At 46.0% G+C, this 22129-nt stretch overlaps 2 protein-coding genes across 12 annotated transcripts in view; one reads left to right on the forward strand and one right to left on the reverse strand.

Annotated features, from left to right (window-relative positions):
- The window catches only part of Cyrib (CYFIP related Rac1 interactor B), a 126498-nt gene extending 125570 nt beyond the window's left edge, over positions 1-928 (forward strand). For all 11 annotated transcript variants that reach the window (XM_060389359.1, XM_021645407.2, XM_021645403.2 and 8 more), the window contains one exon: positions 190-928. In XM_060389359.1, coding sequence (XP_060245342.1) covers positions 190-253 — 64 coding nt within the window. In that variant the 3' untranslated portion in view covers positions 254-928. The remainder of the gene's footprint in view (positions 1-189) is intronic.
- A 6489-nt stretch (positions 929-7417) lies between these two features.
- Positions 7418-16561, reverse strand: LOC110553468 (gasdermin-C-like). Its single transcript, XM_021645409.1, has 10 exons — positions 16342-16561; positions 14813-14999; positions 14039-14213; positions 11290-11401; positions 10552-10599; positions 10228-10236; positions 9769-9935; positions 9251-9392; positions 8368-8441; positions 7418-7708 (listed from the first exon to the last, which is right to left on the reverse strand). Exons 1-10 carry the CDS (start codon positions 16559-16561, stop codon positions 7418-7420), a joined length of 1425 nt encoding a protein of 474 aa, XP_021501084.1.
- Between the last annotated feature and the right edge of the window lie 5568 nt (positions 16562-22129).

Raw genomic sequence — 22129 nt, forward strand, 5'->3', positions numbered from 1 at the left:
AGCAAAGTAATTATAACTAGATGACCAGCAACTGACTTATCTTTTGGATGGGAGAGAGAAGCAGTGTGAGTCTAATCAGGATTGAAAGTGCTACTCTAAGGCATGATTTTGTGAATTGATCGACCAGATCATACTACACAGCCCATACAGATTTTCATTTCCTAACATTGATCACTTTCTTTCTTATAGGTACACAACAAAACATTTGAATGATGAGACTACCTCCAAGCAAATTAGGTCCATGCTGCAGTAAGAGCTGTGGAGCAAGCCCCTGTTGCAGATGGAGCACACAGTGTTCTTCAGTGACCAAGAATGCACAGTCTTTAGTGATTGCCATTAAATCTCCTTATTCTTGCTTTGGTTTCTTTCCTCTGTTCCTCTTCCCACTTTTTTAATCATGTTCTTGTTCTTAAGACTTCTTTTCTGTGCCAAAATCAGTAAAGTTATACTTTGAAAGGGATTTTGTCCTTTCAAAACAGGCCATCTAAGGCAGCTAATTATGCATTGCATTGAGGTCTCTACTGAGAAAAGTTCTGTGACTTGAACTAAATATTTTTAAATGTGGATTTTTTTTGAAAACTAATATTTAATATTGCTTCTCCTGCATGGCAAAACTGCCTATTCTGCTATTTAAAACCCTCATCGATTTATTTTCTACTGCCGCTTTTTCATGTGCAGCCAAAATGAAGATGTTTAAATTAACTGTGTTGTACAAATGGTACCCAACACAAACTTTTTTTAAATTAGTAATACTTTTGTTTAAAGTTTTAAGTTTGCATTTTGACTTTTTTTGTAAGGTTGTATGTTGTGTGTTTAACCTTTATTAACTAACGTTAAAAAACTGTGATGTGTGCGTAGAATATTACGTATGCATGTTCATGTTTAAGAATGGCTGTTGATAAAATAAAATCAGCTTTCCTTTTTCTAAGTGTGGCTTGGTTTACTGAGGTTTCTGGAATTTTTCCCTGTATATATTTCTGTGGAATGCCTATACACATTACATAATTTTTCTTTCTCTTAGGCGATAACTGTCTTTTTCAGTTGTACTTTTCTTTACTTTTGTCTATGTACATAAGTTTAACTGCTTTTAAAACTGTTATGTATAAGATGACCAGTGATTGTGTCATTAACTTGACTTCTGTTCTGATTTAATCTCTGTGAGCATAGTTCATAGAAGGAAAACCGTACTTTCTCAGCTCTCAGTCTCAGCAGTGAAAGGACGGCAACAGGAAGCACAGGGTGTTTCAGAAGCAAGAGGAGCCCTTGACATTGGAGGACAGTGAGCAATAAGAATACTTCCCAGAGAAAATAATTGAAAGACTGTGATCTCACTAGTGGTAGGAAGCAACCATGTATTTTAGTTTAAAGGTGTAAAATCTGAGTCCTGAAATGTATCTTGGTTGAAAGAAGCTGCTTGAAGGTTGTCTACTTCATTCTTGTCAGTGTTGTAATGACAAAGTGATCTGAGGTGTGGTGCAGTTAAAGTGGTTAACCATGGAAGATGATCACAGGCTGTCCTCTGGACCTTCTCCATCAGCATGCCAGATTGTGGTGTACACAGCACTTGGTGATAAAGTTCCTGTTGACTTTGCTGGCCTCCTGCTCACTCTGTCCCACTTTATATCCTGTTCTCCAGCCAAGCTTAGCTACTTGCTGTTTACAGATTGTCCCATGTGCTTTTGCTTCGTAACTGATCTGGCTACAACCTGAACGTGGTTTTCCTTTTCTCCCTCATGTCTGTCTGACCAACACCAGCTTTCATCTTTCAAAAGTCAGCTGCTTTTACTTCCTTCAAAAACCGTTGGGATGACATTGGCTGTGTCTTCTAGGGGTCTTCTAACAGTATTATAATGGGTTTATAGTGCACTCCACAAAAGGTAATGTCTGTTGGAGCCTGTACATATGGCCTCATTTGGAAGAAGGGCATTTTCAGGTGACTGTAAAGACCTGTGGATGGCATGGTCCTGGATTAGGGTGGGCCCAGACTCCACTGACAAGTCCTTCTAAGAGGAAAGAAGGGGAAACAAACAGACACAGTGGAGGTCCTGGGAGGATAGAGATAAATGATGTTTACATCATGTTTTGACATTTCCTGGACCACAGAAGCTAGAAGAAGGTCATGGAACACTTTCCATAAGAGCCTCCGGAAGGAACCGACCCTGTTGCTGTTTTTATTTCAGACTTCTATTATGATGAAAAAATAAATTTTTATTCTAAGCCACCTAGTTTGTGGTAATTTCTTACAGTCAACCTGAGCACTGAATACAACTGCCTCACAAATCAGCCTGATACATCACCATACTTTGCATCTTCTCTGATACTCATGGGAAGTTAGAGATGCTGTGGAGATTGAGAACTTGAGAAAACATTTGTGTCATACTCCTTCAGTGTCCAAAGCAAAGATCTTGCACAGTACCTAAAATGGAGAGCTGCCAAGTGAGTGCTTGAATGGAATGAGTGAGTACAAATAAATGAAATAGAGTAATCCTGCTGTGGCCTTTTCAGGTAACATGGTTCACGGTCTGCATGTTGAAGATGAAGTGGGGAAAGAAAATCTTTAACTCTTGTCTAGGGGTCAGCAGCCCAGTTGGTGGACCAGTCCACCTCCCTCTGTACTTACACAGCCTGTGAATTAAGAATGATTTTTAAAGGTGGGAGAATAAAGGATAACAAATGTTTTTTTAAAAGTTGAAAAATATTTTGTAGCATGAGAAAAGTATATGAAATTCAAACTCCAGTGTTCATAAATAAAATTTTATTGAACATAGCCTCCTCATTTGTATATATATTATTTATAGCTATTTGCTCATTGTAACAGCAGAATTGAATTGTGACAAAGATGATATGGCTATCAGAGGCTAAAGTATGTACTGGCCCTGTACAGAATGTGCTAGTGCCTGGCCTGGTTAGGGAAGCAGGTTTTGTTGACAGCCTGGGATAAGAGGGACATACTGCTGCATTGGTGGTGGAGCTACTTAACACCAGAGAATGGGCTCAACCTCAGAGCTGATACTTACCATCCACAAAATCCAAGGGGTATGTTGACATTGTCTGCAACTTTTTCTCTGCTTAGAAAACTGCCTTCAAAGTGATAGTTCTGTGGCTGGCCACAGTACAATTCCTCAGCAAAGGCCAGGCAAATGGCCTGCTTATCCATTGGACAGAGGTTGACTCTATACTCTAAAGCTTGCCTTCTTTTGCCCCTTGTGGTTTTCTTAAAATATGTCTTTGTTAACATATGTCTCAGCCTATTTTTGGCCTGTGTGCCCCTGGTTCAAAATAGTGGGTAAGCTATCATCTACCAAAGCACACCCATGGTTATCTTTTTCCATTATCCTTTTCTTCAGTCCTTGTCATGGATGCATGGTACTTTCAACTTCCATTTCCTCATTTTGCAGAAGTTTAGCATTCTGGACTTCTAAGATTACTGCAATTATTTTAGGCTTATGAAGATAACTGGCAACTGTGTGCATATCTTAAGTTTTTGAAGTACTGAAGTTTGAAATGGCATTCTAGTTCCATTTCAGGTTGTAGTAACTAACATGCCAGGAATTATTAAAGGAATACTCCAACTGAGTGTGTAAGCACATAGGACAGTAGGAAGACCTGTGGATTTAGAACTCTGACACCCCGCACTGCTCAGGAGCGCTCATGCTCCTCATCAGTAGGAATAATTGATCCCAGACCACCAGGATGTCTCATAAGTCCCGTCAGCAAGGCAGTAATAATGTGGTCAAGTTACGTTTATTCAGTGAGCTTGAATGTGTTCAGTTTTTTCCTTAAACTTGGGGTGACTTTGGTTAAAAATCCTGTCCCCAAACAGGAAATGCAGTATGTCTTTAGAGTAACTGCAAGAAGTCAGCTAGTCAATTCCTGGGCTGTTTGCAGGCAAGGGGTGCTCAGTATTTTGACCATCATAGCTTCATAGTCACCTCCTGGTATCCTGCCTAGTAACATAGGTTTTTCATTCTAGAGTACACTGCTGGTTCTCACTTAGTGATGGAGCTAGACATATACCATCTGAAAGAACCCATACTAGATCCTATAATTGAATAAGATATCCTGTATCATGGTTTTTTGAATAGCAGGCAATTAGCCTGCACATGAGACTAAAACAACTTTTAAAGGATTTTAACTATGTATGTGTCTGCATATATGCACATGAGTGTGAGTAACTGGGAAAGCCAAAAGGAGGCATTGGGTGCCCTGGAGCTGGAGTTACCTGTAGTTATGAACTGCTCAGCATAGGTCCTCTGCAAGAGTGGTATACATTCTTAACTGGTAGGCTATCTCACCAGATCTCTAAAACAGTTTTTAAACATTGAACATTTTGGAGAGCTTGTGGGGTGGAACCCAGGATATTTTGCATGCTAAGCAAGTACACTTACCATTGAGCTACTTGCCCAGTCCCTGCACAGTTTTTTAAATGGCAAGCCTCAGGGAACATACTGACAAAATTATCTTTGAGTGAGTGAGTAGCACCTGTCCATAGCCACAGCCTATGTCCTACGATGACAAAGATGATGAGTTTCCTGAGTGTTGGGAGGGCATTCAGGGCTGAGGAAGTTTCATGAGTGATAGCACATATTGGTATATATTGTCTGATGTCTGTTCTGAACTGTATTGACAGAAAATACCAGAATCTTTGAAATACTGTTTTCAGAGATGTCCTACAGGTTTACCCATAGTGTAGGAGAAATAGTATAGCTTTTCTAAGTCAGGTGGGCCTGGGCAACCCAGTAGCTGCCTGTGTATCCCTAGCGCCACTTTAATGACACTGAAGTTATCTCCTTTATTGTTAAGTAGTGTGGTTATTCATGAGCATCTCATGAGATTTGGTGCTGCTGTACAGTTAGTGTTTGTTACAGAGCCTCATGAGGCACACACCATACCAAGGTCTAAGTGTTAACACTTGAAAAGTCTAGTCACTGTATCTATAAAGTGAAGAGTCTACTTGTTTGGCATTTTAAGGTCTGCAGATCCTTTCCTATTTGATGCTCAATTTGGTATTTTTAAAAAAGATTTTATGTGTATTAAGTGTTCTGCCTCCATATAGGTGTGCATGTGATATCCAAGCCAGACGAGGACATCAGATCCCCTGAAATTGGAGTTACGTATGGTTGTGAGCCACCATGTAGGTGCTGAGAATTTAACCCAGGTCCTCTGCTATTAAGAATAGTGATTGGCCTGTTCTTTGATCACCTCCCTCTGTGGGGGGAGCAGCCTTACCAGGCCACAGTAGAGGACAGTGCAGCCACTTTTGATGTGAACTGATAGACTAAGATCAGAAAGGAGAGGAGAACCTCCCCTATCAGTGGACTTGGGGAGTGGCATGCATGCAGAAAGGGGAGGGAGGGTAGGATCGGGAGGGGAGGAGGGAGGGGCTTATGGGGGGATACAAAATGAATAAAGTGTAATTAATAAAATAAAAACTGCAAAAAAAAAAGAATAGTGAGGCCTTTAAATAAGCTATTTCTAACCTTCTGAGATAATCTCAACCTCCAGTCCATCCCTGCTAGGGATGCATAGCTGTTTGATTAGTTTGCTTGACAGAGTAGCCTGGGGGCTACTCATCTCCTAGAATTGTTTCTGTTAATCAGCTTCTGACATCTATTATCCAACTCAGTTAAGGAAGTGATTGTATAAGTCTTGTTCAATCCTTGCTTCCCTGAGTGGCCAGGTCCTCCATTCCCTGGCACTGCTATATCTCCAGTGCTTTGGCATCAGTACACTAAGGTATGTGGCACCATGGAAGATGCCAGTGGCTGTGGGGAAGCTCAAGACAATTGAGAAGGCAGTTTGCAACTTAGAGTGAACAGGGATAGGACTCATTAAAGAGAGTATCTTGTGAACAAAGATAGGAAAGAGTGAAGGCAGCCCTTTGCAGTGAAGGAATCTGAGGAAGGCAGCCAAAGGCTGAGAACAGGCCAGTGGGTCTGAAGCTGAGTGGAAGAAAGGTGCAGCCAAGAGGAACAGAGCCGAACAGAGAGCCTTTGAGGCCATTTGAGACAGGCTGTGCCTCTAAGGCATCAGAGGGAAGAGATGATATATTTGAAAGGCTTCATTCCAGCCGTCTCAAGAAGAGAATGGGGCAACAGGTGTAGGGGCCAGTTAACCAGTTGGTATATCATCGAGGCAAAAATGGATGGCAAATTTGTTGGCAGTAAGGGTGTGAGAAACAACCAAGATTCAGATTAGGGTATGATTTGGAGGTAAGTGCAATAAGCTTCCCCGGTAAACTGGCAATGAGGAACAAAGTGGAGAATAAACATGGCCTTTGGTCTGAGTGCCTGGAAGGATGTGTGGAAATGGAAAATAGGTTGGGGAACTTAATTCAGCAGGGACAAAACATAGGGCCATGAGAGGGCCTGAAGAAAAGAGGTATGTAGAAAGGACAGCTGGATAGCCCAGGTAGAAGAGGATCTAGCCCCTTTTCTACTCTGATCTGTGACTTCTTTGAGTTCCATTTTCTATGTCTGTAAAAGACACACACACACACACACACACACACACACACACACACGAGAGAGTGGGGAGAGCACCCTTATTGGAGAATGTAGGCTTTACCAGAAACAGTCTATCACAGAAGAAACTCACTTCTAGGGAGATGCTAAGAGAGACTCAGCTACTGCACAATTAAGACTGGGAAGAGCATGCTCTATTAGGAAAGGGTTTAGCTTCTCCTTTCTTGATGAAGACTTTTCTCCTGACTATCCCATGATATTGTATGCAGTTGGCTGGAACCTGAGCAGGTTGGCCTATTTGTCATATTATGGGTGGGGCAGAGGAGGCCTAAGAAAATCTGAAGGAAATGAAAGCAGGAACAGCTTGTCCTGTGTTACCCTGGAGAGCTGCTTCTCTGTGGCCTCATCACCTTGCACCATACAATAACAGCACTCAGACGTTAAGAACACTGACTGTTCTTCCAAAGGTCTTGCATTCAATTCCCAGCAACCATATGGTGGCTCATAACCACCTATGGTGAGCTCTGATGGCCTCTTCTGGTGTGTAGGCACACAGACAGACAGAATGCTCTATAAATAATAAATCTTAAAAAAACAAACAGAAAACAGCACTCTTGTAAGCATGTCACGTAATTTTGAAAGTTCTTACTGCCATCTAGTGCCCTGGGAATTACCACAAACCTTTTACAATGGCTGATTTTACCTGAGCCCAGAGGGGACTTTGCTGCCTAGGCTACACAGGTGGGAGTGGTGGCTGACCAGGACACAGAGCCAAACTGTTCTGTAGCCAGCCTTCACTGCTTTCAGAACCCTGATTTATTTTGTGACCCTGGCATTATTTGCTCTAAAATAGGTGTTTCTGATGTCTGGAACTAGTGTGAGGTCTGTCATCAGCTGTGGCCTCAGGAGAGTCAGTCCATCCTAGGCTGCCAGGAGTCAGTTTAGATGGGACCCTAGGGACAGATCGGTGTTCCCTCTTCAGGCACAGTCTTAGAGGACCCAGTGCTTGAGTCAGCCAGTAGCTTCAGTCCTGTGAGGCACCCATAGAGTGCAGAGAGCTGAGGCGCCACTGTGGGGTCCCAGGTAATGTGGCAGCCGGACTCATCCAGCTCTAGCCCACAGCACTGCACCAGGTTTAGGATGAGGACCACATCCTCACACTTGAGAGGACAGAAGATTCCTTTTGGGAGGGGGTAGTTTGTTTCCTCCATCCGATCACAGTTATGCTCCAAGATGCTGGCCACCTGCAAGAAAACACTCAGGACAGGGACCACATAGGCCTTGAGTGGTGGCATCCACCCTTGAGCAGCAACCAGGGCCTCTACTTCCTGTCCATAGGCAAGCTCTGGCCTTGAGGTTTATGCAGCATTGCATTTGGTTCTGGGGATTGTGCAACCCCATTTCTACTCCTGTGCACACTGCTCTCGACTGCTGCTGGCTGCAGTGAAACATCCCTAGCACTCCCCAGGGCCTTGCAGTCTTCGCTGTTTGTTCTGCCTGGCTGCCCGCCACTCTAGCTATGGACTTCAAGCGTTGGCTCTACTGGAAATAAGTGAGCTCATTCCAATGCTGTCCATCATCCCCTAGAGGAGACAGTTGGGCAGGACATCCTCTTTCCCTTTACATTCTCAGGCTTGGCAGAGAACATTGAGTGTAATGGATGTGTTGAGCATTTCAGGGTGTAGGACAAAGTCAGATGCCCAGTAAGAGGTTACTCAAAGCTGCAGGCTGCAAGGTCAGGCCCAGAGCCTGTTCCCTCTATGAGCTGGAGCTGCACAAAAGAGCTGCAGACAGACTCTCAGGGAATGGAGACCAGATCTTCCTACAAAGCATCTTCATCTGCTTTCTACATCTCTCCCTGTACCTCCCTGAACCCCAGTACCCCCTCCTTTGAGGCTCTCACCAGCTCCAGTTCCTCAGATAGGATTTCTCTCTCTATGGACTGGGCCAACAGGCAATGATGGGGTCCATTTAGTGCTGTGAGAAATAAAGAGAGGGGGGTTACCAAGTAGAGGAGGCTCCAGGTATTCTGTATTGTATCCTTCATGGACTCTGATGGAGGAAGGCATGTACCTCAGGAACCCTTAGGTCAGGAGAAACTTCACTAGTTTTGGCACCTCTGGAGCCATGTTGCCCAAAAGGTTCTAAAAGGTAAGAACTCTATTACCCTGGAACAGTCTCTCAGAGGCTGGCAATGAACTTCAGATAGAAAAGGTTTTCACACGCCCAAGCTGCTCCACTGATGGTGGCCTTGAGCAGTAGTGATTAACCAGGGGCTGGGAAGACTTGGCCAAGGCTACTCATACTGTTAGTGCAGAGCTAGGCACCACACTCAGACAGCCCAAGCTTCAGCATGTGGTCTCCCTTTTTTTTTTCAATTGAATATTCTTTTTAAAATTTATCTATTCACTTCACAATCCAATTGTAGGCCCTCCTTCCTCTCCTCCCATTCCCATCTTCCCTCCCACTTCCATCTATCCCCCCTCCCTTATTCCTCAGATAAGGGGAGCCTCCCCCCTACCAACTCAGACCAGCACATCAAGTTGCATTAGGACTTAGCGCGTCTTCATCCCCTACAGCCTGGCGAGACAGCCCCACCAGGGGGAATAGAGTACATATCCCATTTCTAGGGGACCCACATGTTGCCTAAGCTACCCATTGTCTACATATGTGTAGGGAGCCTAGGTTGAGTCCATGCATAGTCCTTGGTTGTTGAACCATAGCCACTCACTCCCTTCTTGTCCACCCGTCAGGATCTGTTTTCGGTCCCCAACCCTCACTCTTACCTGCTAGCGCTCCAAGAATGTAGAACATAGCCCTGCCTCTCGAGCACGACAAGTTGCCTTTGGAGTCTTGGAGAGTACTTAAGACAAAGCCTCCGGGGCCCTCCAGCTGTGGCAGCAACCCAGTGTCCAGAGCCTGTTCTAGCTGCAGGAAAAGAGTATGAGGGAGAGACCCTTGTTCTTGCATTCAATTTCCGGGTCCATTCAAGGAGTCATTCCTGCCTCTGGGTACCTACCACTATGTAAAGAGACTGGGTTTGGGCTTGAACTTGGCAGAACCAGCTTTCTCCTAACTGGGTGGGATGGTGGGGGTCTGAGCTTCAAGGGCCTGATACAGAAGAAGGCACTAATACATGCCAGTCCATGCACAACCTGCTTCATGTCCCCAGCAGTGAGTGTGAAAGCCCAGGTGAAGCCCTGCCAGCTGTGGACACCACATTCTGTTCCTGCCCACTTTGCTTTTTCCCTGTCATCTGGTTGGATCTGGGGTCTTTGCTAAGTCTGGCAAGTGGGCCCATCACCGTGTCCTCCAGCTCTTGGAGTGCCTGGCGGTCTTGTAGTAGCTCCTGGAAGGCACCCAGCAGTGTGTTCCGTAGTTCTGAGGACAGTGTGACCAGGTCCTGCAACTGGCTCTCTGCTTGATCCTGCAAGTCCAGGAAGTTACACTCTTCTGGTTCCTTGCTGGAGACTCCACCTGTACAGATCAGGTGGGCAGCCACTTAGTTCTGTGCCAGTCACCTGCTCAGGGGTCCTTTGTGTTCCCAGCCTCACCAGGAAATCCAGTGTCACAGGAATGGCCTTGTACATCTCCCTCACGCACAATGCCATATCTACTCACCCCATTCCCTGCTCTGCATCTTCACCAGACACTGGCAGGGCATCTTGCTCACTCCAGGCAGTTACAGGTCTTCACCAGCCTTCCTAACCACCTTCCTATTTTCCCTTTCCCCTTCATAGTGCTCCCACAGAAAGAACAAAACCTGCCCTAGCTTTCTCTTCCAGGGCTGCTAGACCTCTCTGATTCTGGGACCTACAGCTGGCTCATGCCCAGCCTCTGAGGCTTCAGCTCTCATCCTCTAAGCTGGAAAGACAAGCATCAGCCTCCTGTGTATAGGCGAGGGAAGCAGGGCTTGGGATAGTTATTAGTCTCCAATAGGGCAATTCTGTCACTTGTTCTTCCAGACAGTTCTAGCTTGCTTAACCTTCTCAGGCAGAGTCACCCGTTTTTGACCTAGGATCACCACATAGCACTGGGGACCACAGAACCATGCCAGGGCAGTCACCTACCTTGGGTAGTCACTTACCTCCCTTGGTATCCCTGCAGACCTTGCTTTCAGGGAAGAAATGGAGAGCTGCATGTTGCAGAGCAGGGACAATACAAACAAACCCAAAAAAAAGCAGGACATCTGGTTAAGAAGGCTCTATCTCCCATGCTGGCCAGCAGAGGTGGGACTCTGCAGGGTTACCCCACAGGGCATCCTAAAGTAGCCCAAGCACTGCTAACAGACCGCTACAGGAGTGTGGCCAGGGCCACAGGCGACAATGGTTGGCTTCTGAGCTCATGCTTTTCCCTTCCATGGGGACAAATGGAGAAGCTGTGTCCATTTGACACCTTCTCTCACTCCAAGGCCAAGCCTAGAGTTCCAGTGGTTAGAGTGAGTGCCCAGAGCTGTTGCCACCAGATGTGTCTCTAGTTTGGGACATGGTTGGGGTCAGCAAAGTCCCCTGTGTCTCTCTGCACACTTCTTGACTACAGATATGCAGAGAGACTTTATTCCAATTATGTAACAAGGGCCCTTCCTCTGGTAGAGTTCAGCCCCACTACAGGGCAGGCAGGGACAGGCTGGGTTTAGCTCCTCCCAGAACCTGACCTCAGCAGCCTTCTATAGAAGTCTAGTCTTTTTAGGTAGCCTGACCAGCTTACTGCTCAGTTAAGGGGCAGGAGAGGTGGGACCTTCCTTCTCTCTTCTTCTCACTGCTTTCTGGTATCTGGCTGCTGGGAAGGGGTGGGTGGGGCAGAGAGCAGGGATGAAGAGGCTTACCCCAGCCATCTTTCTCCACCACCAACCGCAGAACCCTGTAGGCCAGTACACTGCCCTGTGGGATGCTCAGAATCTTCTCTCTGCTTTTTTCCACATGACTCTGTCCCTGGACCTGTGAGGGAGGAAGGGAGAAGACACTGGCCCTCCCTTCTCTATGAACTTCAGGAATGGGTTGCAGGGGCAGATAAAAAAACTACTAGGGTCTTGATGACAAGATTTCTGGAGGGCCGGCTACCGAAGTGGAGCCAGACAGACCCTCATGTCCATCAAGAACACAAACTATGCTTGCATAAAAGGTGTTTCTAGAAAATAACCTAAGGCATTCTGGACTCAAACAATGCACCTGGCTTGGTCAAGTTCTAAGAAATCACACGACAAAGACACTTGTGTGCTTTGGCCCATTAAAAGTGTTACTTACTTTGGGATGCCCAGGAAATGCCGAGATGCAGGCATTGGGGCGTGGCCGGTCTATCTATATTCCGCATGGCCACTAAGTCTCTTTCTCCCATTTCCACATGGAAGCCAAGGCTTAGAGAGGTAAAGGCATGGGAGGAAGCTGACACTGGAAGCTAGACTTTCATGATGTTTGTCCATTGTCACAGCCTTTTCTGCCTATCCCTCAGGAAACTGCTACTTACCAGCAACAGTAATAAAGCTCCTATAATTTTACCATGTAACATGGTTGTTCTGGATATAGGCTTACATTTGCAACAAGATGTAGCCACAGAGCCAAGTTTTGACTGACAGGACACACACAGAGTAGTGTGTATAAGATTTTTCTTTTTTTTTTTTGTGGGTGGGGGGTTCTTGCTCCCTTTCACTGCTCTGTTGTCTGGGGTGGATATGATAACTGTATATACCATAGCCATGTTGGCACATGAGGCAAAAACCATATACTGGGGTGGCAGACTGAAAAAATAGAAAGACCAGATCTCTGAACACTGTGGCCTATCACAGTGGCTCTTTGGCTCCTGTCTGGACTTCTGTGTAAAGGGAAAACACTTTTCTTCTTTTGAGTCAATATTATTTTTTTAAATTTGCCAGTAGAGAACTGGAGTCTAGGTGTTTCTGGGACTCTGGATGATACCAGGAAGTGTTGTGTCCTGGGAAATCCCTACTTTAGGCAATCTGAGAAGGCTGGTTACCTTATCCTAGAACCCAGTCTCATGACACGCTCAGTAAAGTATGTCACAGAGACAGGCAGATCTCTGTAAGTTTGAGGCCAGCCTAATCTACAAAGTGAGTCCAGGACAGCTGAAGCTACACAAAGAAACCCTGCCTTGAAGTGGGGGGGGGGAGGAAGCGAGGGGGAGAGAGAGAGAGAGAAGACTCCAAAAGATATTGCCAGAAGGAACCAAAACTGAAGCCATTTTGAGTAAAACTTGCAATTTGAATAGGGGGTCAAATAAAATTTAAGTTCCCAAGACTTTCCTGGGTGGCTGACGTCCTGCTTGACAGAGAGACATGTGCCTGGGTAACTGACTTTCTGGTTGGCAAGTTGAGACATTGAATCCTAGGCAAGCCACCTTGCCACAGTCAAATAAACCAACCAATGAGAACAGGATAAATGTACCACAAAAGAAATATTCCTAGGAAAGTCTTCTATCCCTGAATCCTGATTGGTGGGAAAACTGTAACTTGACACAGGTGTTTGTGATTTTTCAAGCTTGGCAAAATTCTGGCTCTAGGTTGCAGTTCAGCTCTGTTCTGCTTTCCTGATCCGTCAGTAGTGGCTTGATTATGATAAACTTTTTTTTTTTCCTGCGTTGACCTGGTGTTTGAGTTGGGCCAGATCTAAGCAGACCCCACCACAACATCAGCAATAAGTGCTTAATTGCAAGATACTGTCCTTGTCCCAGCTGCCTGCACTATTGCATGAGGAGGGTGAGAAGAATGTCACTCTGCTATGGGAACATGTGATTAGGATTAGTATTTGCAAGCTGTGCTGCTGTTTGACTGACTTGACCAAATATGTGTTGAAAACACATATCAGACTTTAACTTGAACCCCAGGTGTGGTCCTCAGCAAGGTACTTCTTTGCATTCTGCTTTCCTCCGATCAAGAAGCAGACTTAACAGACACACCTGGAATCGGCAGAATGAGTGGATGGGGTCTGCTGAGTGCCTACCGGCAGCACTCCATCATGGGAGGGAGGCTTTCCCTGACTGTGGTCCCTACCGATGGGCACCTGCATTTGTGGGCATGCTGAGAGGATCAGCCACCTGAGCCTGCAGCTAACATGTGGAAGGCAGGGAGCCCCAGAGTCCTAGAATGCTCATGTGAAGCCAGCGTTCCTGTGCAGGAGGCTGAAGTACATGACCTAAGGGTAGTTTGTAACCAAGTGTGCAGATCCTCCTCCTGTGAAGAGCACGTGCAGGGATCCTCTGGAAAAATGCAGACAAGAGCAGTGACTGTGCGCTATTTCAGACCTACTACAAGCGAGCAGGAGCTCATGCCTCCCCACATCTGTACCACCACCTACCTGGGAGGTAGAGATAGGAGGTCATTTGAGTCCAGAGTGGGCAATAAACTAAGAGCCTGATTCAAAACAGAAGGAAAGAGCGGACACTGGGGCGTGGGCATGAGAAACCTCAACAAGACGCGTGCAGGCAGAGCTGAGACATCTTTCAAGGACTTCATTCCCCCTCATGGTGGGGAGACTTCCAGCTCGAGTCCCTTCTTGAGGCTGATGCTATTCATAATTCCAACCCCACTGCCCACCGTGCACCCGCTCCTGCACACTGCACACCTGAGCATGGCTCGGCTGTGGGAGGGCTAGCTGTCCAGCTCTTAGCGTTTGGCTGTGGCTCTGAAGTATGGTATCTTGCAAGGTCACCACAACCTCGGTCACCACGTATAGGCTCTCCCTGTCTTTCCGGCACTGCAGTTCCTGGAGGAAGGAGGGCCTAGGAGACCTCAGTTTCCTGGAGGGTGAAGAAACCAGAGAAGATCAGAGCTGGGAGGAGTGTCTGCCCATCTGGGGAGTCCGGAGACCCTCCTGGCTTGGTGCTCTTTGTGCTGATGTCAGCATCTAGGGAGGAACAATGTGCTGGCCTTTGGTGGGGAAGAGAGGATTGCTTGTGTAAAGTGAGTGTGTGTGGGGGGGTGTCAGCTGAAAAAAGGGGAAGCTGAAGAAAGCTTGTAACAGTCCTCTTCAAAGCTTCGGATATCCAAGCATAGGCCCAAATGAGATTTAAAATTTGGGAGATATTAAAGTTGATCCAGAAGCAATTGGATATCCACCAGCTTGAGGCATCTGTCTCCAGTTTACTGTGGTTCCCACCTCTCCCTATAGCCTCATCCTTCTATTCTATTTCTTCTCCTGGCCCTGGATGCCTCTGGCCTGAAACCTCTGAGCCTCCACACGGGCAGGCCCAGGGCTCGCTCCATGAGTCTACTATCTCATGTGGCTTGCCATGCGGCAGACTGGCAGCATCTTGGCTTTTCCCCCACCCCTGGAGGACCTGTGCCCATTGAGCCCAGCTGGGAGTCCAGCTGCCCACAAACTTTCCCTGGCTCTCACCTTTTCGCAAGCAGCATCTCCCAGGTGCAAGGGGTGACCCAGAGTGTCTGCACAGTCACGGCAGAGTGGCAGGAGTTCTCGCTGCTCCCAGTTACCTGGCCTTTCACGCCAGGGCTCAGGCCCACAGCCCCTGTCCTAGCTCCTGTCATCTTCTCCCAGGCATTGATGGGCCCACTGTGCTTGACGTCTGCAGAGAGAGAAGCCCAAGCTACAGGGTCCTGGCAAGGGAAGGAGACAGGTTGCAGGGTGGCTCATGGTGCCATTTTAGCCTCATTCAGGTCTCAAAATGGCCGCCACCACTTTATACATGGTGTGTGGCATAGAGAAGCCACTGAGCTCTCCCAAAGCCTCAATTTCCTCATCTATATTCGGGAAAGAAAGAGCATCAGGGCTTCGAGGGGGATTCGAGGGTGAGATGTGGGTTTGGCAATGTGGTCTCTGGCACAGGAAGCTTGGAATCCGGGGCAGCCTTTATAGCGGATTAAACTGACTGTCAGGGCTGGAGAGATGCCTTAGCAGTGAGAGCGTTTGCCTCCAGAAGACCATATTCAGTTCTCAGCACCCATGTTGGCCTCCTCACAACCACTGGTTGCTCCAGGGGCATCTATAGCCTCTTCTGGCCTCTGAAGGCATCTGCACTCACTTGTGTGTACACATACACACAGGTGAACACACACACACACACACACACACACAGAAAATAAATCTTTAATAATTGTTTAAGTATGTGTGTATTGAGTATGTAGTAGTATGTATGTATGTATGTATATGGCATGAAAGTAGAAAGAGAGGAAGAAATCTAAAGGAGGAAGGGAAGAGTGAAAGTAAGAGGATTTTTATGACATGAAAGGAGAAGGGGGCACTGTCTGGGAGGAAGGGGACCTACAAGAGAAGAAGGTCTGGGGGAAGGTACAGAAGTACGAATTAGTATGTGTGTGTGTGTGTGTGTGTGTGTGTGTGAAATATGTGAAATGGCAGGGAGACTTGCTGTACAAGCCTGCCTACCAGAGTTTGAGCCTTGGGACCCACACCCTGGAAGAAGAGAACTTACTCCTGCCAATTGTCCTCTGACCTGCACATCAGCGCTGTGGCACACATATGTCCACCACACAACACACACACACACACACAGTAAATAAATGTAAAAAAACAAAAAGAAAATGGTATAATGAAACCCAGCGTGTTGTAAGCTAACTTAGAAAATTAATTTAAAAAAATGATGATTGTTTCACAGGGAGGAGGAACACAGGGGAAAAGAAGAAGAGGAGAAAGAAGAAGAAGAAGAAGAAGAAGAAGAAGAAGAAGAAGAAGAAGAAGAAGAGGAAGAGGAAGAGGAAGAGGAAGAGGAAGAGGAAGAGGAAGAGGAGGAAGAAGAAGACTTTCTTTCATACATACAGCCATGTGACACGGCCATGAGGGCCATGTTCCTGCTAGCCTCACCAGGACAGAGGCCTGTTCATTTTCTCAGCACATTCATCTGCCTCCCTTGGGAGCCCCGCTTCACTCTGCAGAAGCCTCCCAGAAGATACCTAGGTCAGGACAGCCAGGCTCCAGTATGTCCAGGAGGGTAAAGTCTGTGGGGATGAAGGAAGTGTCCCATGGCCAGAGGTAACTCTTGTTCTTCTTCCTCACCAGGCAGAAGGGGCGCAGGCGCGGTGAGCTGCTCAGGCTGTCCACAGGCACCAGCTCACCCTTCCTGCCAAGCTCTTTCACCAGGCTCCTGGTGCTCCTCAAGAACAAGGATGACATGCTTCTTAAGTGACAAGGGACAATTTCATCCGGGGCTGGATATGGGAGGGCTCAGTGATAGCTGCGAGCTGGGCGGAGCTGCAAACAGAGACACAGAGACTAGGCTGGCTGCCTGAGCCAGGTACCAAACTTGCCACAGCAGGCTACAAACGTCCTTCACGTTACCCCAGTGGATAACACTGGACTCTAAGAAGTATAGGACCACAGACATGCTTCATGGGTTACAGGGATGTTCCTTTGGAAACACCACTGAATCCCTCTATGCCTTATAATGTGGTGGTTTAGTCACATTCAGAAAACGCCTCCACCATGCATCTCTGTGAGGACTCAGTTAATAACTGTAAAAGACCTTCTGCAGTTGGCCTAGGTCCATAGACTGTAGCCCTGAATTTTAGCCCCCTTTTCTTTCCCAGAGGCAATGGGGACCCAGGTGTGGCCTACAAAAGGAGGAGTGGGGTTAAAATGGGAGCAGGAATCCCACTTGCCTTCCCTGTGATCGTAAATTCCTGTGCGGAAGGATCTAGGATGGGACCCCGGTTTTCTGTCTGGCTCTTACAATCCTGGAACCCAGAAGAGAGACGAGAAGAGGAATCTGGGCCCCAGGTGTCGAGCAATGGCGGCGAGGCGACACTTCACAAGGCAGTGGAAGAGTCAGAATGAGGATCGGGGGTCAGCACAAGTCAGGGAGCCCTCGGAGGGTGGAGGTAGGCTGAACTGGTGTTCAAGGCCAGGAAAGCAGGGTAGGGAGGGACCTGAGGGATGGGACTCAGTCCGCAGCCTGCGCCCCTCCGGGCAGCTGGTGATGGGCGCCGCCCGGCTGACCTACCGGATGCCAAGGGCACGGCGCCTGCGCAACGCGGCTCTGGACGCATGGGCCTCGTTGGGACCCTCGTTCTAGGCTGTGGGATTCCAGCTCTGCCCCGGCTGGATCAAAAAAGCCCTTCTCTGGATAGCTGAAGACTCCATCTCCTCCTGAGTGAGGTAATGCTGCTTCAGCTTTCCTTCCTAGCTATATCTCCCTCCCCCAGTTTTCTCTTCTCCAGGACGGTAACACCCCGCTTCTCAATCTTTGGCTTTTCCTCCATTCTGATAAACTTGCTGCAAAACTCTCCACTTCTCCTTGCTTCCCCAGTCAGAGGGGGCGGGTCATTAACACTGCCATCCTTGGCCGTTTTCTCCATACGGGCACCCAGCCCATTCCCGCCCCTAGGCCTGAAGCCATAGGAACCAGCTCTAGCTTCTTCTGTCCGAGAGCTCGCCTTCTCCCACACACACTGCAGGTGCTTCCACCTGCAGCCCCCTCTTGACACGCTAGATCAACCCAAGCACCGAACTCTCCGCTCCTCTAAAACGTCAAGTCTGTCTCCACCCACTTCTGATCTTGCTGACTTATAATCATTACTTATTGCACCCTCATACCTGTCTCATTCCTGGATTACAGTTTTTTAAAAAGTTAGTCCATAGTCTGGTGTGGTGGCGCTGGCCTTTAATCCCAGCACTTGGGAGGCAGGGGAAGGCAGACTTATGAGAGTTCGAGGCCACCTTGGTCTACAAATTGAGTTTCAGGATAGCCAGGGCTGTTACACAGAGAAACCTTTTTTCCAAAACAAACAAACAAACAAACAAACAAACAAAGGCTGTTGTACAGAGAAACCCTATCTCAAAACAAAACAAAACAACACTACAAAAACAAAAACAACAAAAGAAAACAAACAAACAAAAAACACGACTTTCAAGGCTCAGATCTAACAGGGCTAAACCTAAGGTTCTGGTCTTATGGAAGCTACTGAGTAAGCTGTTAATGATAATTAAGACAGGTAAGTTAATAGTCACCTCACAAAAGATCAAATTCCTTATTCAAAAACTATACTTGCATTCATGCTAAGTATTCCTGCAATTAATTAGAGGGAAAAGCTTTGTTTAGCCTCCTGTATGGGTTTTCAAGGTTAAGCCCAAAACAAGTAACTAAATACAAGCAAAGTTCGTTTAGCTCAGCTATATTTAATAGATTATGGTCCTCAAACTTATTAGAGGACTACTGCATATGACATTTAAACTGTTCAACGGAAAAACCTTACTATGACAGAGACTCCAGCTCCTAGCAAGGTCTCCCAAGAAGACAGATGGGCACCATGACCACCTGTATTGTGGTAATGCTAACCACTGGGCATAACTGCTCCAATGCTTCACCCGATGTCAGGACCCTGCCTGGACTGTGGACAAGCAGGACAGTGGAGACTTGATTGCTCCACTTTGCCTAACAAGGTCAGTCTCCCAGGTTCCTGCTCCACAGGAAGGCCTCTCAGATTCGCCTGGCCTGTGCCCCCCAATGAAACCATCAACACTGCAGGAGCCTATGAAGCGGCCTAGGTAACTGGTAAGTCTCTGTCATTTTAATTGTTACAGAGGCCATTTAGATTACACTTCTTGCTATAATTTATCCTTCTCAGATCTCTGATGGCACTGATGGGTAGGGTCACTATAGGTTTGGCAGCTTGGCAGCTCCTTTCTCCAAGGCTGCAGTCTACCTTGGTAGTCCATTTCACATGTGAAAATCAAGACTTGCTTTTGCTAGATCTACTAGCTCTGTTATTAAGACAGGTAGGTCTCCCTTGCTAACAGCCTTCATATTAAAATATAACAGGTTCCAATGTAACTTTTTATTGTTCCTAAGAACTTGCTTTGCAATGAACATTCTCAGTTATTACTTCTTGTTGTCTCTGGTAAATGATTAGATGGAAAGAAAAAAGCTTAAAGTTTATACACGTTCCAAAGGTCTAAGGAAGTGATCTAAGGTGTATAAAGGTTTGAGGATGTGAGATCTTAAGTTTAGAGAGTCTAAAAAGTATTTAAGGTGTGTAAATGCAAGTTCTGTAATCATAAGTATGTGAAAAGTGGGAAAAGTTTCAGATTTCTTTACCCTCCCTCTGTGCTATTGTTACAGGTTATATGCTAAGGTTTCAGAAATTCAGAATTTTAGCACTGATTGATGAAGTTCTCATAAGCTGGTGGAATACTGGCTGCTTAGTGTCCAGTCACAAGCTCAAGATTTTAAATTTCCTTTGGTTGTCTGCTGAGTATAGAATTAAAGGTGATTCTCATCATGCTAAAAACGTCTCTGTCCAATCTTCACATCCAACCCTCTGGACTGAGAAAACAATACTCAGAGAATCCAGATGGGAGGAGGGATGCTAGTGGGAACAGGGAGGAGTAAAAGGAAGAGAAACTGTAATCATAATATGTTTATGAGATCTTTTTCTTTATAGTATGTTTATGAGGCTTTTTAACCCAAAGCTAGAGCTTTTGCTAGGAGTCAATGGTGTGAGTCTTCTCCAGCTGTTTTACAGACACCCGTTAGCTGCTTTTTCTACAGTGTGAATTTCAGAACAGATCAATGCTAATATAACTAAACCTTTTTTTTTTTTTTTTTGTAAACTAAAAATTTCATGTAAGCTTCAGGGTGTTGAGGGAGTCGTAAGACTTGGATCCACTTCTCACAGCCAAATGGACTACAGGTCAAATGGACTACAGATAAGTATTGTCAGTCAACAGTCTGTTTCCCGCCTGCCTGTTCTTGAGGGTGGGATCTCTTCCTCTTTCCCTAGTTTTGGGACTAACCGTGCCCCAACTACTGAGACCATGGGCCTAAAAGTTTCAAATAAAAAATGTTTTCTTCCTAACTCCTTAACTTTACCTCCTGTCCCCAATATATATATATATATATATATATATATATATATATATATATATATATGTTCCAGCAGATTTCAAATCAGTTACAGACTGAAAACTGTTCCGACTGCAGCCTTCACGGCCCTAGCCCCAGCTGGTTGTACAGAGCCTGGAGATAAAATGAAACAGCCTGCTTTTCCTGGACTTGGCCAACATTCCAGCTTTTTGGGACCCCAATAATGGCACTGCCAATGTCAATACAATGTAGTCATAGATTATTACTTTGCTCCTTATTCATTTGTTATTAACAAAAGGCTAGAATGTTGGGTTTCAGACCTGTGACAAATGGCTGAGGTGCCTACTTAACATATCAAAGTGGACCTGGTGTCCAGGTTCTCCCAGCATCCCTCAGTCTCTACCTGTTACAGATATGGCTGGCATACCCTGCCCTCTGCCCTGAACTTTACAGCCAAGGCTGGGCTCTTTTCTCTGTAGGCCTTCTGTCCTCCTGCTTCTGCTCTCCCCAGGTCTGATCTCGACCCTCATTTTTGTCTGCACTCCTTCTCCAACCTTGTTCCCCCTCTTCAACCACTAACTCTGTCTATTCTACTTCCCCTTCTGAGTGAGATATAAACATCCTCTCCTATGTCCTCCTTGTTACTTACCTTTTTGAGGTCTATGGATTGTAGCATGGTTATCCTGTACTTTATGGCTAATAGCCACATATGGCTAATAGCCACATATAAGTGAGTACATGCCATGCATGATTTTTTGGCCAAACCCTTCTTTTTAAAAATTTATATTTAATTTTTTTGAGAATTTCATATATGAGAGCTTTATTTGCATGTCTTCACCCTCTCTCTCCCTGCTTCAACTCCTCCCATCTCTAGTGATCTCTGTAAAACTTATGAACTCTTCTTTAATTATCGTTGTACACATACACATGCATTTATACATGGATACAGTGTGTGGAGTCCATTTTGTGTTGCCTGTAAGTGTATATGTTTAGGGTTGACCACAGGGGAAACGCAGTTGCCGTGGGAGACTGATTCTCCCGTAGTAGCCATTAGTTGCCTATAGTTCCCTATGTATGGTTAGGGCCTTGTGAGATGATCCTTATCTACACTGCAGTGTCAACTTGTGTTGTCAGTGTGTAGCTCTTGTTTCGGTCTACATTTGAGAATTTACAAATACAGCTTCCCCATCCTACCCTGAAGACAGAATCTTGCAGCAGACCTCCTGGTCCTCTGGTTCTTATAATCTTTCTACTCCTGATTCCACAATGTTCCCTGAGCCTTAGGTTGAGGGGTTATTTTATACAGGCATCAACTGTGGGTGGGCATCCCATGGTCAGTTATTCTCTGCATTTCGACCAGTTGCAGATTTCTCTAATGGTCCCTGTCTTAGTCATTTTTTGTTTTGTTTTGTTGTTTTTCTGTGAAGGGACACCATGATCAGGGAAATTTTTATGGAAGAAAGTACTTAATTTATGTTTGCTTAAAGTTTAGAGGGTTGGTCCATTATCATTATGGTGGGGAACAGGGAGGCATGCAGGCAGGCACGATGCTAGAGAAATAGCTGAGAACTTTACATTGAAATCCATAGGCATCAGGGAGAGAGAGAGAGAGAGAGAGAGAGAGAGAGAGAGAGAGAGAGAGAGAGAGGGAAATTGGGCCTGGTGTAGGATTCAAAGCCCGCTGCCAGTGACATACCTGTTCCAGAAGGACACAACTACTCAACATGGCCACGCTCCTAATCTTTCTGAAACACTTAATCAACTAAGGACAAAGCATGCAACTCTATGAGCTCATGGGGCCATGCTCATTCATACCACCACAGTCTGCTGAAGAAAGTTTCTTTGATGATGGCCAAGAGCTATGCTTATCTGAGAGTGAA

This window comes from Meriones unguiculatus, chromosome 8, assembly GCF_030254825.1.
Source record: "Meriones unguiculatus strain TT.TT164.6M chromosome 8, Bangor_MerUng_6.1, whole genome shotgun sequence".
NCBI classification, from domain to species: Eukaryota; Metazoa; Chordata; class Mammalia; order Rodentia; family Muridae; genus Meriones; species Meriones unguiculatus.

Bases quoted from the DNA above. Each gene is read 5' to 3' on its own strand.
- LOC110553468 (XM_021645409.1), bottom strand. From the start codon at position 16,561: ATGTCATCCTTGTTCTTGAGGAGCACCAGGAGCCTGGTGAAAGAGCTT. The intron at 9,393-9,768 runs GTGATGGGCCCA...CTTTTCCTGCAG, and splicing joins TCCAAGAGCTGGAGGACACG to CTAGAACAGGCTCTGGACAC. The intron at 7,709-8,367 runs GTGAGAGCCTCA...GTTTTCTTGCAG, and splicing joins TATCTGAGGAACTGGAGCTG to GTGGCCAGCATCTTGGAGCA.